This window comes from Rhamphochromis sp. 'chilingali' (assembly GCF_963969265.1).
Source record: "Rhamphochromis sp. 'chilingali' genome assembly, chromosome: 1".
Taxonomy (NCBI): Eukaryota; Metazoa; Chordata; class Actinopteri; order Cichliformes; family Cichlidae; genus Rhamphochromis; species Rhamphochromis sp. 'chilingali'.
Window position 1 is genome coordinate 43,706,210 of NC_137929.1, and position 20,001 is coordinate 43,726,210.

The 20,001-nt window shown below is 40.3% G+C and overlaps 2 protein-coding genes across 4 annotated transcripts in view; both read left to right on the forward strand.

Annotated features, from left to right (window-relative positions):
• The first annotated feature begins 305 nt into the window (after positions 1–305).
• On the forward strand, positions 306–4,248 carry LOC308406214 (G2/M phase-specific E3 ubiquitin-protein ligase-like). Its single transcript, XM_080897087.1, has 7 exons — positions 306–330; positions 530–1,020; positions 1,190–1,500; positions 1,612–1,787; positions 2,150–2,322; positions 2,505–2,719; positions 3,011–4,248. Exons 2-7 carry the CDS (start codon positions 653–655, stop codon positions 3,268–3,270), a joined length of 1,503 nt encoding a protein of 500 aa, XP_080753213.1. The 5' UTR covers positions 306–330; positions 530–652; the 3' UTR covers positions 3,271–4,248.
• A 15,621-nt stretch (positions 4,249–19,869) lies between these two features.
• LOC308393237 (uncharacterized protein) overlaps positions 19,870–20,001 on the forward strand; it is a 71,254-nt gene continuing 71,122 nt past the window's right edge. For all 3 annotated transcript variants that reach the window (XM_080876858.1, XM_080876859.1, XM_080876860.1), the window contains exon 1: positions 19,870–19,948. In XM_080876858.1, the coding sequence (XP_080732984.1) occupies positions 19,891–19,948 (58 nt within the window). In that variant the 5' untranslated portion in view covers positions 19,870–19,890. The remainder of the gene's footprint in view (positions 19,949–20,001) is intronic.

The following is a 20,001-nucleotide window of genomic DNA, read 5'->3' on the forward strand; positions in this document are numbered from 1 at the left end:
CAAACAGAACCCCGAACAGCCCTGACCCGCTACAATATTATTCATTATTATAAAAACATATGGACTATACCAGTAGAATTTAAAAGTCATAAAAGCATACACACAAACAGAACAGTATATAATAAAATATTTAACTAATATTTAAAATATTTAACTAATTAGCAATTGCTGTTGTCCCTATTTACTTTTTGTAGCCTCGAGTTTCTAATGGCTTGTGGCCATAAGCTGGTGTCTCCAAAGCTCAAAGATGGTCAGGAGCTGAATGGGATGCTGATCCTAAAGGTTTTTAAAACCAAAGCCCTCTATGTAAGGCCATCAAGGACACTTTTAGTAAGTTTCTAAAAGAATGAAAAGTAATCATGATTTGGGAAAAAGCATGTCAACAATTGGGCTTCTAGCAAAATAGAATATATTTATTTAAAACAAGTGTTTGGGAGCAATCAATATGGATATTTCTTATTTCAATCTTTTTAAGATAAGCTATAATTACTTGCTTTTGATATATGTTTTTGGTCTTTCTCTGTTGAAGAGTGAATCAGATGAAGACAAAGATCCTTCCCACATCAGCTCCAAATCAGCATTAAGCAGTTGTGCAACTGATAAGGACAGTGACAATGATTGATTTGAAGTTGATAGTTCAAAAATCCAAGACATGAGCAGCCAAGTCACTACAAGGTTAAGAAGTCATGTTAAAGGTGATAACCCTGGCACTAGCAGTGATGAAGAAGATGATACTGGGACCAACTGTATTGGAAGGAGTGTTGGTAAAAGGCAACGAGCTAAGCAAGGAAGTGATGGGAACAGCATTTGTGATGAGGGCTACATGGCAAGAAGTGATGACAAACCTAGCACAAGCAGTCACAGCAGAGATTTCAATGCAAGAAGTGAAGACATCCCTGCCATGAGTGTTAATGATGAAGATTATTCTTCATATTTAACTCTCGTGGCATCGCTTTCTGGCGATTCTTCAGATGATGAGGATTTAAATCAAGCTATAATTGCGAGCTTGGAGAATCAGATGTGAGTAACAAACATACAGAATTTGAGTTTGAGACATGATTATAGCTTTCCAGAATTGTCAAATCAATATAAAACTTTTAAGCTTTAAATCTCTATGATCAGTGTGACACATATTCTCAAATTCTGTAACATGACTACATGGCTGATATATTTTCTTTTCTTTTTTTAGTGCAGAAAAAGTCCCTGTTCAAGAGATACTGCTGGAACTATCAAGAAAAATTAGCACAAAACAGCAGTGCAAATTTAATATAAATCGCTCTGCTGTGTGGGAGGGAGCCTTGCATGGTTTTCAAAGGCTATCTTATGATCCCAACTTGATGATCTGTGTGAAATTCTCAGATGATATGGGGAAAAATGAGGAAGGGGTTGATTTAGGTGGGCCGAGGAGGGAATTCTTGAGACTATTGATGGACACAATTGCCAGGTCAGCCATGTTTGAGGGGAAAGAAAACTGCAAGAACTTGGCTCTTGACAGTACTGGTAATTACCTGTTTTTCTAAGATTAATAGTGGGAACTGTTTAACTGATATTTATTTTTACAGGCAACATTACTGACAATTTTGCTTTTCCTTTTATTCTGTTGCTTTGCAGCTCTCAGAGGGGACTGGTACTACATCTCTGGGAGAGCCATTGCAGTGAGCTTGGTACATGGTGGTCCACCACCTAACTTTCTGTCACAAACAGTATTTTCCCTTCTGGTTGGAAATTCAGCAAATCCAGCCCTGGAAGACATAGCTGACCTGGAACTCTTTGAAAAAGCCAGAAAGGTCTCTATATGTTTATTTTATAAATCTTATAGTGAATTGAAAATAGTTTGTGTTCCAGTTTTCTTTTGCAGGGAATGTTTATCCGGATCAGTCTGGCCATTGCTGAATGCCAAGTTTTTATATGTTGCTGCTGTATTAAACTAAGACTCAGCAGATAAGGGTAGACAAAAGAGTATATTTTCTCATTTTTTTAAGCACATTGTAAACATATTAAAAAAATATGTGTAGTCATTTGACTTCCAATGTACGCTTGGGCATATTGTGATTGTGTAGACTACTGGTGGCTGGGTTCCTTCTAATAGGTTATAAGACTACTGAGTAACTTCCATAACAAGCCCTTCCTCTGCTCTTTGTGATGCTAGATATCTCAAAGTACAACCCTTGAGGACCTTGAAAAGTCAAAAGAACCTCTGCTTGATTACTTGACCAATGCAGGATGCCTGAGGCCTATGCGTTCACTAAGAGACAGGGATCTGCTGGTACATGACATTGTCATGTTTCAGGTCATCCACAGGGTTCAACGTCCATTTCAAAGGTATTTGGGTATTCTGTGTTTTTCAGATTAATTAAAATGGTGATAAAAATCTTACCTATTAATCAAAATGGCCAGTTAATAACCTAGTATAATTGATTGTGCCAAATTGATAATATACAATTAACTTAGAAGCATGAAATTGCAGAATTATTGAATAAAATTTCTTTGTGCTGTTTATCCAGATTTTGTGAAGGTCTGAAAACTCTTGGGGTTCTCGAGAAAATGAGGAGGCATCCAGACAGTTTTCGCCCGCTGTTCTGCTATGAGCCACATATGCTGACTGCTGACCAGGTGGATGATCTTTTTAACATTCATCTATCTCCAGAAGGAAGCAACAGAAGAGCTGCTGAGGAGATGGTTGTTACCTTCTGGAGAGACTATCTCCAAGATGCAGAAGGTAATTGTCACTTTAATGCACAATAAATAGATGTAACGATTTATAGGTTAGCATTTCTGAAATCTTTATTTTAAATAACATACTCATATAACAATAACACCACATTACCCTCTTGGTTGTAGTAACATTTTTACATAGTTCTTTGAGACTATTGAAAGATGAAAAGCATGCTCTATAGTCATTGCAATAACAGTCATTAAAATTCTTGCTTTAGATTAGTACTCACTGACAATTTATGTTGGCCAAATGAAATAACCTTTTAACACTTTTTTCCTTCTCTGTTTTATGCAGAAGAAGAAGGACCTTCCAAATTACAGAAGATATTGGCCTTTGCAACTGGAGCAACTGCGGTGCCACCTATTGGCTTTTCCCCAGCACCCTCGATTGAGTTCATTCATAGAGGAGACGATGACTTCTCTTCTACACCAATTTTCCCTCTTGCCAACACGTGTGTTAACTGCATTAGGCTGCCACTGCATGTTTCATACCAGCTGTTCAAGGAGAAGTTTGATTTTGCATTAGGTAACACTTACGGCTTTGGCAGGGTATGAACACATTATGCTGGACGAGTTTGCGTGTTTCTCTTTTGTATTGGTCTCTCTATTGATTCAAAGTGAGTATTGAGTATTAACTTGTTAAGGTTTTAATATTTCCAAATTTACCTGCCTCAGTCAAATTGATGTTTTAAGACATCAATTTGACAAGAAGTGATTGTTCTTCAGGATTCATACAGGTAGATACCAATTGTTTAACAGCACGTCAGAAGTTAATTTAGATTGTTGAGTTTGAATATATAAAATTTGTGTCACTTTACTCATTTCATGTGTATGTCCATCGGTTTTTGATTTGGTTGTCTTTGTGTTTGTTTATTCTTCTGCAGTTTCTGTTTGACAACAGAGCTGTCATTTTATCAGTTTAAAGAAAATGGTTTCAATATGTTAGTTTCGATCACATATGTTTTCTGAAATGTTTGTTGTATATTTTTATTTTTTATTTTTTGCAAAATATTTTATTTAATTCAGAAGGTGTAAAAGTGAAGAAAACACATCTATTCCATGATTTCCATCATTTTCTAATGGATTCACTTGTTGAATTATGTTCATTGCAGTCTCATTTATGTTGATGTCAATATCTGGAATATTGACATTATTGTTTGTTTGAAGTTCTGGTAATGGCCCTTCTTTATCAACGCCATAATAGTTATCAACATGAAAAATGTCATTTATAAACGACAGGATTCCCACATTGTTTGTGACACCTGTATGCCACAGCTGAAGAGGGGTCTGTCCTCCTTGTGTAGAGAGACCATGGTTGTTCCACTGATTGACAAATTCTGTTAATGCTCTTTCAATCCTTGGCAAATAAACATAATGCAGACAAAAAAGATGTAGCTCATTCAGTGAATCCAACATACCCTGTTCTTCCATAAAGTTAAAGATATTTATAAAGTGTCTTGATACAACTCTGTTGAGTTCTGCCCACAGTCTTTCAATTCTTTGGTTATGTACTGAAACACCTGTAATAACACTGCCTACTCCTATTCTCTGTAACATAAAATGAGCAACCTGCATATTTTCCATACCATGATCACACCTGACCCTTAAGGGCAAACCAAAGTTTTGTATTCCTTCCAAAAATAATGATAAGACACTTGAGGCTCTGTTATTGGATAAGCAACGTAAGTATATGATAGTTCGGCTGAAGCCATCAACACAGCCATGCAGGACCAAGCGCCACCTAATCAACTTGTGGTTGCCGTCAAAATGCCTGTTGAGAGATCAGAAAGCATTACTACAGTTCCACATGTTTGTTCATATTATTTAGTAGTGAATTCCTGACCCTGTACTTAAACAAAAACTAGAGGTTTCATTTTGTACATTTACTTCAACAACAGCACACCTCTCTCTCTCTCTCTCACACACACACACACACACACACACACACACACACACACACACACACACACACACACACACACACACACACACACACGTGCTTACATGTGCACACACATACACACAGTGGCATAAAATGTCTTTTTCCACACTACGTTTACCTGGCACAATTGATGTTAGAGATTAAAATTGTGATGTAAAATAAAGGATTAAACAACTCAACAGTATATACATTAGAAAACATCTAAATTGATGTACTATGAATCTCCCAAATATTTAACATACTTATATCAATTTCAGTTTTTTTGGTTATTGTTATTTTTTATTATTATTATCTTATGCTGATCATATAGATTAACTTCAGTAATGTTTTGAATGAAGGACCTTTAATTTTGATGTATTGTGTTAATACTTTTAAACAGAAGGCCTGGCCATTTGTTTCAAACCAGTGAACTTACCATAAGTGGTTGGGGGCATGAACACTATAGATCCTTCGCCTTATCGCATGACGACGTCTAAATGCACGTCCAATACGATCCACTTCCTGTAGACTTTGTCTGACCCTCCAACGTTGAACTCTTAAGCCACGAGATCTCAGACGTCCAAGAATGTATACTTCCCCTGCATTTGGAGTGTTCTGTAGGATATCCGTCACAAGGCCATTCAGTTCTTGATTTGAAATATCCACATAGCTTAATGGCTCAACTCCCAAAGTTTGTCTGTGTCTGTACAGGGTTGTTCGACTTATTCCAAAGCATGATGCAATTCTCTGCCATGTCATACCAATGGAAACAAAGTGAGAAATCTGTTCAGCAGATATAGTGTATCGTGGCCGACCTGGATGACCACTCAAGGTGGTTGGGGGTAACAATCTGTGGGTCACATAAGCAGATCTCTGTCTAGCATCATATTCATGTAGCAATCTGCAAAAGCATCTATACAAGGATCCTAGTAGGTTAGTGGCAACCCTATTATTGGGATCATATCGAGATACAGCAGCAAGAAATTCTGATAGAGTTCGTGTATGATCATCTAGCTCTCTATAAAGCTGCTCTTGTCTGATATTGTCCGAATTTTCATTTTGGAGCGCCCCTACATTGCAGAGCACAAGTAAAAAAATCTTTCAACATCTTCTTCATTGGTTCTCACTTCAAACAACAAAGAATGTATGTAAAAAATGACAAAGATCCGATGTAATTTCATTGTAGATGAGGTACTGTCAGACACAGTCTTTCCAGATTATACGGGCAGCTAGCATAGCCAGGATGCCCCGACTTGTTGCAATAGGCTGCTACCCTACAACAATGTTTGGATAGTCACTGATGAAAGCAAAAGATTTTTCAATTATACCTCTAACAGACTGTTGTAGACGTCACCACGGTGTTAGCTGTGCATTAATGTGTTATTTGTTTTTCCTCACCTTCCTGTGCAGCTAAAATACCTTCCTGTTCAATTGAAATCTTCTTGGTTTTCAGTAGTGTGTGTGAGAGCGTTTCAGTAGTGTGTGTGAGAGCGTTTCAGTTGTGTGTGTGAGAGCGTTTCAGTTGTGTGTGTGAGAGCGTTTCAGTAGTGTGTGTGAGAGCGTTTCAGTAGTGTGTGTGAGAGCGTTTCAGTAATAATGTCCCTTACGGCACCTCATAATTAAGAGTCTCTGCTGGTCCCTGGTTGGATTGGGTGAGCTGTTTTGGACTTGTTTTGATATGACAGCTACTGAGTTTCCATTTAAAAAAAACTGCCTCCAGCAGCCATTCCTCTTGCAGCAACTGGCAGCAGCAGCAAACCCTTTATTGTTTAACCCTGTGTGTGTGTGTGTGTGTCTGACGCACAAGGGGTAAACTGCCTATTCATCTTAGTATGAGGGTGGCGCTTGCCTTTTGTTTGGCTTTTGTTTCTCGTAGGGTTTAGGTAGCACTACTGTGGAATAACTTGTTTTGCTTGTTGTTTTGACCTTGTTTAACTCTGGAGGTTATGCTTTCAGTTTTGGTATGATTAGTGTACTCAACCTTCAACCCTATCACCCTTTTTTAACCCTTGCTCTCCTGTACCCCCAGTCTAGGGTGCAACATGAGGTGGGGGCTTGTATGCGTTTTTTCTGGGGGAGGTGGGGGTATTGCCATGCAGGGTTTTCTGGCGTATCAACCATTGGCCAATGGATTACTATAATTTCCTTATGTGTATTATCTTTGCTTATAGTGGTAAATAAACTGCAGTGAACAGGATTTATGAAGAGCTCATATATAAAATAGAGCAATTATGCATTTGCAAGTGTCTTTTATGACTCCACCCAGTCATTTTTGGCCATATAAAGTATCTTTGCAAAACTGTTATAATTGTTGCTTATATTTCTGCTGCCCTCATGACCAGAGTGCTCTTAAAAGACATTTTAATGTCATGTTTTAATGTCAGTGACACTCTTTCATCCTCTTTTCATCATCCAGTCCTTAAGTGGCTGGAAAAACTAGAAGCTCTAGCAGCAGGCGGGTGCATGCAGCAAGAACAGCCAGCTCACAAGTACCTGGGAAGAGAGAGAGCAATACACGAAACTAAGATTGGGGAGTGGACCCCAGGAAGTGCTGGGACCATGACTATCCAATACAAGTTGCCAATACTACTAACAATAAAACAAAAACAAACCTGCATAAAAAAAAACAAAAAAACAACAGCAACAATAGTAAAAACAATCATTGCTGAATCGTAGCTTCAAAGACTACAGTCCGTTGAGGAACTTTGTGTAGAAATGTGGTCCAGCTGGCTACACAACATCACAGTGAATGCATTCTTTCAGCAGACCAAGTGAAAATATGAAGACCATTATGTTTGATCTTTATCTTGTATAGGAATTTATTTTACTTATGTATTAATCACATTATTTTATTGTATAATGCCTTGGTGCCACTGGATTTTAACAAGTCTCACACTCATACAGTAAGACAAATGGTGGGGGTGTAGTAAGGAAGTTGGGGGAAGCAGACCACTCCACAGGAAGAAACTTTTGTCTCTTCGAGGACTCTGGGAGTTAGCAAGGGAGTGTGAACCTTAACGCTGTGTACTGCCTTTTGTTCCTGAAGAAGGTATTTAACTGAGAGCCATGCTAGGCTCAGGGAGACTCTGTTGACCGTCTGCCCCACGGTCATGCAGGGACTTCATCAAGCTTGGTTGTCTGTTGTTTGTGTGTTTTGATTAAAGATTGTTAGCTACCGCTCACCGTTCGTCTGCAGGCTTTATTTAAATGGAAAACTTCCACAACAAAATGGCGTCATGAACAGGATGGTCCGTGTGGTTGCTGAACAACGGTTCCGTGGACGGGCTGATCACCCCTGAGGAAAAGGTACCTTTGTCCTACCGGCTGTTGAAGCAAAGGAAATGGAGATGTCACGGAGCCGTGTGTTTCAGCCACCACCGAGACCATAAATTTTGAGGGGACTCCTGCAGATGGGTGAGTTGTAGCTAAGTTGTATATACAGTCATGAGGAGTTTTTTGTCTGGCCGAGCCGTGAAGTGCCTGCTGCTCCGGAGTTCAAGTCTCCGTAAGGAAAATCCTGGGGTTCGAGTCCCCAGGCTTGTGTTCGGTTCCGGTGTTGTGCAAAAGAAAAGCAGTCGTCTGCCAGAAAGTAATTGCAAAAACACCGGTCCATCACAGGGAACGGTGGTTTGAGTCCACCGTTGATAATCACGTCTGCACAATACAGTGTGTGGAGTGATGGTATTTTAGCACTTTTCTGCCGAGAAGGGAAGAAGGCCATTGCAGGGGATGCTCTGAATGTAAATATGGGATCTAGATCCAGTAGCAGCGGACGTTTCACCCAGCGGCCAGATATAAAACTCAATATCTGACTGTATGGTAAAAACTGAGTAAATGTGTGGTGTGTAAGATTGCAGAGAATGGTTGTGTGGGAAAAGTTGATGTGTGTGTAAAAACAGAAAAAATGGGGTTAAAAAATGTTGAAAATGGGGAACAAAAAGAAGAGAGAAGTGTAGAAATGTGTGTAAAAGTTGTTTCCAACTAGAGGGAGAGGGTGGTACTGCAGGCCACCAGCTCCCCTAGGAGCTCCCCTACACACATGAAAAGGTCTTTTTTAGCAGACTTGTTGATGAAAATAAGCAAAAAAGAAAAAAAATAGGAAGAGGGTTTGGTGTTTTTCAATGTAGAACAACTACAATCTCTCTGGGTTTTTAAGAAAGGGGAGTTCAGAATCAGAGAGAGGAGATGTGTTGTTTTAAGCAGTGATAAGAATGATCAAAATGTCTCAGTGTGTCACAGGTGAAGAGCAGACCCGGATCAATTTTCCACGTGCCGCAGTCAGAAGAAAATTATAGCTTAACTTCCATGTGTTTGTCACCTTGAGAACACAAGCTCCAAGAATCTCTCCCTGAAGACAAGAAATGCAGTTCCAGAACAACGAGATGGATATCAAGAGCTTACAGCAGCATCCTGAGTAGTGAAGAAAAGGTCCAGCAGCAACTGTGCAAGACAGCGGCAGCAAGGAGAAAAATGGCATCATCATGACTGGATGGATGGATGTGCATTTCCAACGAGCTGCAACTTCACTGTGTGTGAATGGACTTTGAAAGGACTGCCTGAGTTGCACATTTGCCACTTTTGGAGCAAAATGGCAAGATGAGACAGTGGAAAACAGGACAAAGCTGAAAGACAACTGACTCTCACTGGACCGCCTTAAGGGGGGGGGGGGGGGGGGGGGGAGATGAGATGAGACCACAGTGGAAGGAGCAGGGCAGGACATGGAGGAAGGCTGTTTTAGTGTGGGAATGAAATTTGAGTTTAGGAAACTGGGAAGAAAAAATGACTGCCTTGTGTGGAGAATTGAAAAGTGTCTGGAGCACCGCAAAGAGGAGAGGTACACAAAAATTACACAAAGGAAAAAATGCATTAATCCTACTAACACAAACACACATGCAATGAAGCTCATGAAGATCAAACAGTATTAAGCATGCATTTCTGTTACCATCATTTTGTCCGGTTCACTTAGCAGGTTAAGAAGTGATACATAGACTAGTGAACTAGTATTATTTTTGAGGAAGGATGATTGAATCATAGCAGGGGTGAGCTTTCATTTTTAAATTGCAGGGACCGTGACATGAGGGATACGGAAGGATTGACTGAGGTGCAAATGCAGACCATGACTGGGAGAGAAGGCTTCAAGAGGACCAGTGAGAAGCAGGAACCATCTCCAGGACAACTGACAAACGACAGTGGGCTGCACCACTGGGCTTCCAAAAGATTGTCATGAGGAGAACAGCAAAATCTTAAAATAAAATGAAAGAGTTTCTACGTTGATGTTGAGGAAGACTACAGGAGTGTACAAAATGCTCTGCTCCTCATCTACAGCCGCGTTGGAATAGAAATGTGAAGAGAGCGTGCCAAGCTCCAAAGGTGACAGCGCAGAGGGAGACCAGCATTGGAATTATGACTCTGTAGATGGCACAGACACCAGGAGCCATGACTGTGACTGAGAATGACCACCTAATGCTGTTTCACTTTGCCATGCAAAGTATTTTGACACTCTGGAGAAGGCCTTTCCTCTGTGTCATTGTTGTTTCCATTTGCATGTGACAGCTTAGATTGTGGGGGTGATTAAAGATGAACAAAGGGTGGTGAGAGAACAGTGAAGTGAAGATACACAGTGTGAAACTCCTTTAAGTGAACAATAATGTTGATGTGATATACAGAATGTCAGGAAAGAAATTCTGGTATTAATGTGATTCTTGATTTAAGAATCAAAGGGTGGGATTGTATAGGAATGTGAGGACTCAGGGCTGTGTGTCGGACAGGGTCGTCTGCAGTACGGGGGCCCCACAGGGAACGGTTCTGGCTCCGTTCCTCTTCACCATCTACACTGCAGACTTCTCCCACAATTCCACCCAGTGCTTCCTGCAGAAGTTCTTTGATGACTCTGCAATAGTCGGCCTGATCACTGATGGGGACGACAAGGAGTACAGAGGTCTGACCCAAGACTTTGTGGACTGGTGCCAGCTGAACTACCTCCAGATCAACGCCAGTAAAACCAAGGAACTGGTGGTAGACTTCCGCAGGCACAAGCATTCTCCACTGCAACCACTGAACATCCAAGGTATGGACATTGAGGCTGTGGACAGCTACAGGTACCTTGGTGTTCATCTGAACAATAGACTGGACTGGACTCATAACTCAGACGCCCTCTACAGGAAAGGGCAGAGCAGGCTGTACCTGCTGCGGAGACTCAGGTCGTTTGGAGTGGAGGGCCCACTCCTGAAGACCTTCTATGACTCTGTTGTGGCTTCTGCTATCTTTTATGGCGTGGTCTGCTGGGGCGGCAGCATCTCTGCTGGGGACAGGAAGAGACTGAACAGGGTGATCCGAAGGGCCAGCTCTGTTCTAGGATGCCCTCTGGACCCAGTGGAGGTGGTGAGTGACAGGAGAACGGCGGCTAAGCTGTCATCCCTGTTGGACAACATCTCCCACCCCATGCAGCAGACTGTGACAGCACTGAGCAGCTCCTTCAGTGGGAGACTGCGGCACCCACGGTGTGGGACGGAGAGATTTCGCAGGTCTTTCCTCCCCACTGCTGTCAGACTCCATAATAAAGACTTTAACTGATCAAGCACACACATCCATACATATGCAATAATACTAAGTGCAATAATCCTTTCTGTCATCGTTGTATTTTTACTCAGTTGTATATAGTATTTGTATTCTATTTTTATCTTATTGTATATTTATTTTATTTTATTCTACTGTATATAGTATTTTATTTTATTCTATTCTGTACAGTTGTGTACTGTATTTATTCTTATTGTATTCTAATTTTTGCCTCATAACTTTTGCACTGTCCACTCCTGCTGTGACAAAAACAAATTTCCCACGTGTGGGACTAATAAAGGTTATCTTATCTTATCTTATCTTAATTTATTTTACTTATGTATTAATCACATTATTTTATTGTATAATGCCTTGGTGCCACTGGATTTTAACAAGTCTCACACTCATACAGTAAGATAAATGGTGGGGGTGTAGTAAGGAAGTTGGGGGAAGCAGACAACTCCACAGGAAGAAACTTTTGTCTCTTCGAGGACTCTGGGAGGTAGCAAGGGAGTGTGAACCTTAAGGTGTGAAACAGCTGTGTACTGCCTTTTGTTCCTGAAGAAGGTATTTAACTGAGAGCCATGCTAGGCTCAGGGAGACTCTGTTGACCGTCTGCCCCGCGGTCATGTAGGCTCTCCACAAGCTTGGTTGTCTGTTGTTTGTGTGTTTTGATTAAAAAATGTTAGCTACCGCTCACCGTTCGTCTGCAGGCTTTATTTAAATGGAAAACTTCCACAACAATCTCATGAAGCTACGAGTCATGCACATGGAGTGCCTTCAGTCACGAAGTGTACATTATCAATATCACATGAACGTTTATGAGTATCTGCTGATCCAGTCCTTAATTAGCTGGAAAAACTAGAAGCTCTAGCAGCAGGCGGGTGCATGCAGCAAGAACAGCCAGCTCACAAGTACCTGGGAAGAGAGAGAGCAATACACAAAACTAAGATTGGGGAGTGGACCCCAGGAAGTGCTGGGACCATGACTATCCAATACAAGTTGCCAATACTACTAACAATAAAACAAAAACAAACCTGCATAAAAAACAACAGCAACAATAGTAAAAACAATCATTGCTGAATCGTAGCTTTAAACACTACAGTTCATTGAGGAACTTTGTGTAGAAATGTGGTCCAACTGGCTACACAACATCACAGTGAATGCATTCTTTCAGCAGACCAAGTGATAGTATCAAGACCATTATGTTTGATCTTTATCTCATGAAGCTACAAATGGTTTACGAGTCATGCACATGATGTGCCTTCAATCACAAAGTGTACATTATCAAAATCACATGAACGTTTATGAGTATCTGCTTTGAACTACGATATTAAGCAACATTTTTTTTTAATTTAGTAACCTGACCTGGGCTGCTACAGCGGGTCAAATATAAGCTCTAACAAAGTGTCTCAGACAGTGGAAGATTTAATCTGGCATCCTGCATTCAACAACATCACGTACGAGAATGACATTTGTCTTGTGAAGCTGTCAGCTCCTGTGACTTTCACAGACTACTTTCAGCCAATCTGCTTAGCCTGAGAAAGCAGCACTTTCCACAGTGGGACAAGCAGCTGGGTCACTGATTTTGGTGAAACTTGTAACTTACAAAATATTAATTTTATTTAATAGGAATATGCAGGATTTTTTAAAGCTGCTGACTATTTTTTATTTTTTACAATTAGGTAATGGTCCGTTCCCAAACATGTGAAAATGTGAGAATTCTGTATTACTTTATATATTACTTTCACACTGAATTGTTGGGGTGTGTTATTGTTTCAGTTTCACTGATATTATACACTGTTAGCTTTCATGACTTGCCCAAGATGATTTATTACTCATTCATTTGAGTTTCAGCAGAGTTGGATACATCTGTAGCATGTAAAATACCTTCCAATAACTTCCGGGGAAAATGAGCTCCTTAGTTCAACATGTCAATCAGATAAAGTGGCTTTAAAAGTATGTCTCTATTGAGACTGTTCAGTGTCTGCTTAGTTTTTCAGCACTGGAAGCAGCCTCTTGGTCAAAAGTAACCAAATCTTCAATATATCTTCAATATATTTATGATTAGCGTGCTAGCTATTAAGGTACAGCTCTGCCCTGTGAGCTCACTGCACCACCCCTCCTCTGCAGCAGGCCAAAGACCACACCTCCACCACACCAAAGCCCCCCAAAAAGGTAGGAAAAGCCCTGTAACTTACTTTCAAATGAAATATGTTCCCTAAAACAGTGGACAGAGCTACAGTGGCATGAGGCAGTTACTTACCCAGTTAGTTAGCAGCTACGACCCAGCACTACTTGTGCAGTTAAAAGAACAGGTAACGTTTTGTCGCGCTGTTGCACACACAGCATGCTAATTTCTTTCATTTCATCAGCTGCAACAGGACAACTCACCAATGTGTAAGTAATAACCTAATACTCCTTTGTGCTATAGACTACAGTATATGCTTATATAGATACCTTGTCACGGTACTGGGTCTCCGAACCAGTATATGTGTTTCAGCCCTTGTAATTATATTTCTTGACTATTGTTGTCCGTAGTTTTTGGTTTTCATTAGTTCTTAGTGATTTCTTCCTCCCTTAGTATTTATCTTAGCCTGTGTTTAGTCTCTGTTCCCATGTGTACTCTGTACTTTTCCTGTGTCACTCTTGTCTCTATCTTCCCTGCTTCCAAGTCAGCCATGTGTCTGTGTGAAGCCCGTGTCTCTGAGTCTGTGTCTGTGAGTTCAGTTGGTGTGTTTCCTGTCTTACTCTGAACGTCCGTGTCTTACGTCAGTGTAATCGGTTTTGCTTCTCCTGCCCAATTACTCCCAGCTGTGCTCTTCTCCTGTGCCTGATTTCCCTTGTTATCCCTCAGCGTATTTAAGCCCGCACGCACAAACACATCCTCCAACCACACACACCCATATTTTGCTCCATTGCGGGTTTTTTTTTAACACCTCAAACATTTAGTAAACAATTAAGCAAATACAAGTAATCTGCAATAAATTACAGGTAGTAATAAAATAAACTACTAACTCTTATACGCTATGTCCACACCTACACGGGTATTTTTGAAAACGCAGCTGTTTCGTCCACACGTAAATGGCGTTTCGAATCACCAAAAACTGAGATTTTTAAAACTCATTTTTCGTGTTTACGTGTGCACGAGGAATACAGAGTTTGTCATGCAACGTCAAAGGTATGTGCCTTTTTTCACGTCACGCTGTGCTTTGTTTTTTACTTTTTCTACGTGCTGAATTGCAGAATGGCAGATAGAGATGAAATACTGTTAATCTGACTATCTGCAGGTTTTACACGCTTACATAGACACGCAGTTAATGTCCCTCCATTTACAAATGCAGAGGCTTCACAGTGTGATTATTTTACGTGTAGTTGTTTTTTGTCCTGTGTAATAATATTCAACATTGCTGTCAATAAATTTTTCAAAAAATGCCTCTCTGTGCAAAATGGGTTTAAAAACATAAACAGCTGTGGGATCCTGTTTGTCCGTGATTTGAACCGAGGGAACAAATCGTGGCAGAATCCGCCTGATGTTATTTGTATCCAGCTGTAACTTTACTGTATAAAGAGCTAACATCTCCAAAATGTTAGGAGTAGTTAGTTATTATAACAAGTGTTTGTGAACTAAAAATCAAGAATGTGGGATACTGTTTGTCCGTGATTTAAACAGCCCAGCGGTGCTCCCAACGAAGGGAAAACCAATTCTGCAGGGGAGACCGACCTTGACACTTGTGCAGGTGAAACAAAAGGGAAGATATGCTTCACCTTCACCATATTTTTTAGTCTTCAGCTTAGAATGAATTTGGTTTGGAAACATGTTCAGCGATGCTTCATCTCCTGCTTTGCGTTTCTGTGGGCGCCCCGTGCTAGCAGTGTCCAAGCCTTTTGTTTTTTTTCCCTTGTCATACCGCACCCCCCCTGCCATGGCTCTGCGCTCCCCCTAGGGGGCGGGCCCCACACTTTGGGAAGGTCTGCTCTAGCAGATCATTACATGAAGGAACCTTTTAAATACAAGCGCGCTCATGCTCACAGGTGTACACACGGGTGCTCACACATACAAACTACATCCTTTTTGGCTCCTACCTCAAAACACACTGTGCGCTGTCGATCTTACAATAATATTCAATATTTAGTATTTACTGTTATATTCACATAGATTCAATTCAATTTTATTTATATAACGCCAAATCACAACAAAAGTCATCTCAAGGCGCTTTATATTGTACAGTAGATACAGAGAAAAACCCAACAATCATATGACCCCCTATGAGCAAGCATTTTGGCGACAGTGGGAAGGAAAAACTCCCTTTTAACAGGAAGAAAGCTCCGGCAGAACCAGGCTCAGGGAGGGGCGGCCATCTGCTGCGACCGGTTGGGGTGAGAGAAGGAAGACAGAATAAAAGACATGCTGTGGAAGAGAGACAGAGGTTAATAACAGATATGATTCAATGCAGAGAGGTCTGTTAATACATAGTGAGTGAGAAAGGTGACTGGAAAGGAAAAACTCAATGCATCATGGAAATCCCCCGGCAGCCTACATCTATTGCAGCATAACTAAGGGAGGATTCAGGGTCACCTGGTCCAGCCCTAACTATATGCTTTAGCAAAAAGGAAAGTTTTAAGCCTAATCTTGAAAGTAGAGATAGTGTCTGTCTCCCGAATCCAAACTGGAAGCTGGTTCCACAAAAGAGGGGCCTGAAAACTGAAGGCTCTGCCTCCCATTCTACTTTTAAATACTCTAGGAACAACAAGTAGGCCTGCAGAGCGAGAGCGAAGTGCTCTAATAGGGTGATATGGTACTACAAGGTTATTAAGATAAGATGGGGCCTGATTATGTAAGACCTTGAATGTGAGGAGCAGGATTTTGAATTCAATTCTGGATTTAACAGGAAGCCAATGAAGGGAAGCCAAAACAGGAGAAATATGCTCTCTCTTTCTAGTCCCTCCCATACGGAAAAGAAATAGTAAAAACTTATATGTGATTACTCATGAAAGTGGCCAATTTTGCATTACTTTCATACATTGTTTTAGTAAGTATCCAAAACATACAAGTTTCATTATATAATTTTTCAAGGGATCTTATATCTGTTTTCACTCTTATATGCTTTTCATACAAGTTTCACACAAGACAGATACAAACTTTATAAGATTTATATATATCTTTTCCATATGGGCTGTCAGGACTCTTGCTGCAGCATTTTGGATTAGCTGAAGGCTTTACAGCAAGTTTTTAGGACATCCTGATAATAATGAATTGCAGTAGTCCAGCCTGGAAGTAATAAATGCATGAACTAGTTTTTCAGCGTCACTCTGAGACAGGATATTTGTAATTTTAGAGATGTTGCATAAATGGAGGAAAGCAGTCTTACATATTTGTTTAATATGTGCGTTGAAGGACATGTCCTGGTCAAAAATGACTCCAAGGTTCCTCACAGTGTTACTGGAGGCCAAGGTAATGCCATCCAGAGTAAGAATCTGGTTAGACACCATACTTACTAAGATTTTCAGGGCCGAGTACAATAACCTCAGTTTTATCTGAATTAAGAAGCAGAAAGTTAGCAGCCATCCAGGTCTTTATGTCTTTAAGACATTCCTGCAGTTTAACTAATTGGTGTGTGTTATCTGGCTTCATGGATAGATAGAGCTGGGTGTCATCAGCATAGCAGTGAAAATGTATGCTATGTCTTCTAATGATGCTGCCTAAGGGAAGCATGTATAATGTAAACAGAATTGGTCCTAGCACTGAACCCTGTGGAACTCCATACTTAACCTCAGTGTGTGAAGAGGACTCTCCATTTACATGCACAAACTAGAGTCTATTAGATAGATATGATACAAACCACTGCAGTGCAGTACCTGTAATACCTACAGCAAGTTCTAATCGCTCTAATAGGATATTATGGTCGACAGTATCGAATGCTGCACTAAGGTCTAGCAGGACAAACACAGAGATGAGTCCACTGTCAGAGGCCATAAGAAGATCATTTGTAACCATAGATCATCGCGATGATGTTGTTTATTATATTGCTCTCTATTTTTTGTTTGTTTTCTCTTTTTTCTTTCTCAACAGGTGATCCAGGTGATTGATGTATGTATTTTTTGTCTGTTTGTTTTGTTGGTTTTTGTTTTTTGCCCTTTATCACTGTTCCTCTTCCCCACTGTTTTTCTTTCCCTCTTTCTTTCTCTCTTTTCTTTTCCCCGGTCAAGTCTGTCCCGTGTTTAGCAAGTGAAAATAAAATAAAATAAACAATAACAGCAAAGGTGAATCAAATAGACCAATACGGAAAGGCTGACGGTCCGTTTGGTAAAGCAAATCCATTGGGCATCTTTCTTTGCCTTTAGACAATAATTCTGATGGCAAAAGAACCAAACAGGACAGGTGAAAAAAAATGGTGGTAGTCCGACGTAATGTTCCTCGCACAGCGTAATCCCAAACTCAGAAGGTCCTGACGTAAGTGGACTCTACTCAATATATAATAATAAAAGACACATACTGTCACGGTTCTGGGTCATTTTGACCCAGCATTTTCAGTTCTTATATTACTTTGTATTATGGTTTGTATCCTGATGCTTTTGTTATGCTTTGTTTATTAGTATTCTATGTTTCTGTTATTCTTAGTGAGGGATTAGTTCTTAGGTTGTGTCTCGTGTTTAGTATAGGTTCAGTGTCAAGTCTGCATCTGTTTCTTGTTTCCTGTTTTATTGTGAAGGGTTGTCTCATGTCAGTGTGTCTAGCTTTGCTCCCAGTGTCTCGTTAGCCCTAACTCTCCCAGCTGTGTCTCCCTCCTGTTTCTCATTCCCTGATTACTTCCCTGTGCCCTGCGTTTTCCTGTGCTCTCTGTCGCGTCGTACCCTCAACAGGCTATGTGTTTTGCCTACGTGGTCCCAGTCTTATGTCTTCCGGTTCCAAGTGTTTGTTAGTAGCTTTGTATTTTCAGTTTAGGGTTGTTATTTGGTGGTCACGTCGTTCTGTCATGGTGTGCTCTGTGAGGGCAGGAGAAGAAGACCCAAACCAGGAGACATAAGATTGGGAACACGCAGACTTGACGCTGTAATCTTGACAAAGTAATATAAGAACTGAAAATGCTGGGTCAAAATGACCCAGAACCGTGGCACATGCAGCCATACATATGCACGTAGAAAAAGTAAAAAACAAAGTACACTATATGCAGAGCAGTGAGCCGCTGCATCTGTGCACGCTGCCATCTTGCTTGGTTACCGAACACTTACTTACTTACTTACTACCAAGTAAGAAAGGAGTGTGCGCAAAAGGATGTAACTATTGCAGTGTTTACAATGTATTAGATGGATGAGTTGTACAGAGAGATGCCACAGCCAGGAATGATTTCCTGTGTATGGGGATAGTGCTTGTCTTTTGCTTGTCTTTGTTTTGACATAGGGTTTAGGTAGCACTTCTTTTGAATAGCTTTTTTTGTTTGTTGTTTTGACTTTGGTTCACCCTGGAGATTATGCTTTCAGTTTTGGTATAAATAGTGTACTAATCAACATCACCTCTATCTGTGAATGGGCTTTTAAGTTTCTGGCTTTGGGGACCGAAGTGGAGGCACTTTTTTAAACTCTTATGTTGCTCTCCTGTCTCCCTAGACTGGGCGTAACATAAAGTGGGGGCTGGTATGTTTGTCTTTTTTGTGGTTTTTTTTGTTTTTTTTACATGCAGGGTTTTCTGGCGTATCAAACTTTGGCCAATAAGTTACTATAATTTCCTTATGTGTCATATCTTTCCTTATATTGGTAAGTAGACTGTAGTGAACAGAATTTTTGAAGAGTTTATATATAAAATAAAGGAATAATGCATTTGCAAGTGTCTTTTTGCTTCTGCCTTTTGTATGACTCCACCCAGTCGTTTTTGGCCACTGAAAATATCTTTATATAACTGTTATAATTGTTGCTTATTTCTGCTGCTCTCATGACCAGGGCGCTCTTAAAAGACATTTTAATCATATAATGAGAGATATGTTTGGTATATGTTTCACAGATCATAGTCCAATAAGTCACAATAGTTTTATATACCGGAAAAACAACACCTGCTGTTGCTGGTCTGTCTTGGTTTCTGTCAAAAATATGTATAGACTGTGTTCTATGGACTTTTTAAACCGTGTCTCATTTTTTTATTTAGAAAAAGTTCTTTCTGGAATATTATCTTTATTGTTTTATCATCCAGTCCTAAGGAGGCAAGAAACAGGTATAACAGCTATAGGCTGGAAAAACTAGAATCTCTAGCAGCAGGCAGCTCCATGCAGCGAGAACAGCCAGCCCATAACTACCCCAGAAAGGAGAGAGCAATACACGAAATTAAGATTGGGGAGTGGACCCCAGGAAGTGCTGGGACCATGACTATCAAATACAAGTTGGCAATACTACTGACAATAAAACAAAAGCAAACCTGCTTTAAAAAACAAAACAACATCAACAATAGTAAAAACAATCATTTCTGAATCATAGTTTTAAAGACTAAAGTCCGTTGAGGAGCTTTGTGTAGAAATGTGGTCCAACTGGCTACACAACATCACAGTGAATGCATTTTTTCACCAGACTATACAGGTACCAAGACCATTGTGTTTGACCTTTTTCTCATGACGCTAATAATGGTTTAGGAGTAAAGAATGTCGCCATGGGCGGAGCAAGTTTTCTAGGGATTTAAAGTCTAAGACAATGTGAAAGAGGTGTAGTCGGCAATGGCTCTGCAACAGCTTGTGTGCTGGTTTAATTTGATGATCATACTCTTTTGCAAAGGTGAGGATTTTTCTTTACTTATTTCTTTCTCATTAACTAGTTTAATTAGAATT

Coding starts and splice junctions, on each gene's coding strand:
- LOC308406214 (XM_080897087.1), top strand. CDS start 653: ATGAGCAGCCAAGTCACTACAAGGTTAAGAAGTCATGTTAAAGGTGAT. Junction 1,021..1,189: donor GCGAGCTTGGAGAATCAGAT/GTGAGTAACAAA, acceptor TTCTTTTTTTAG/TGCAGAAAAAGTCCCTGTTC. Junction 2,720..3,010: donor CTATCTCCAAGATGCAGAAG/GTAATTGTCACT, acceptor TGTTTTATGCAG/AAGAAGAAGGACCTTCCAAA.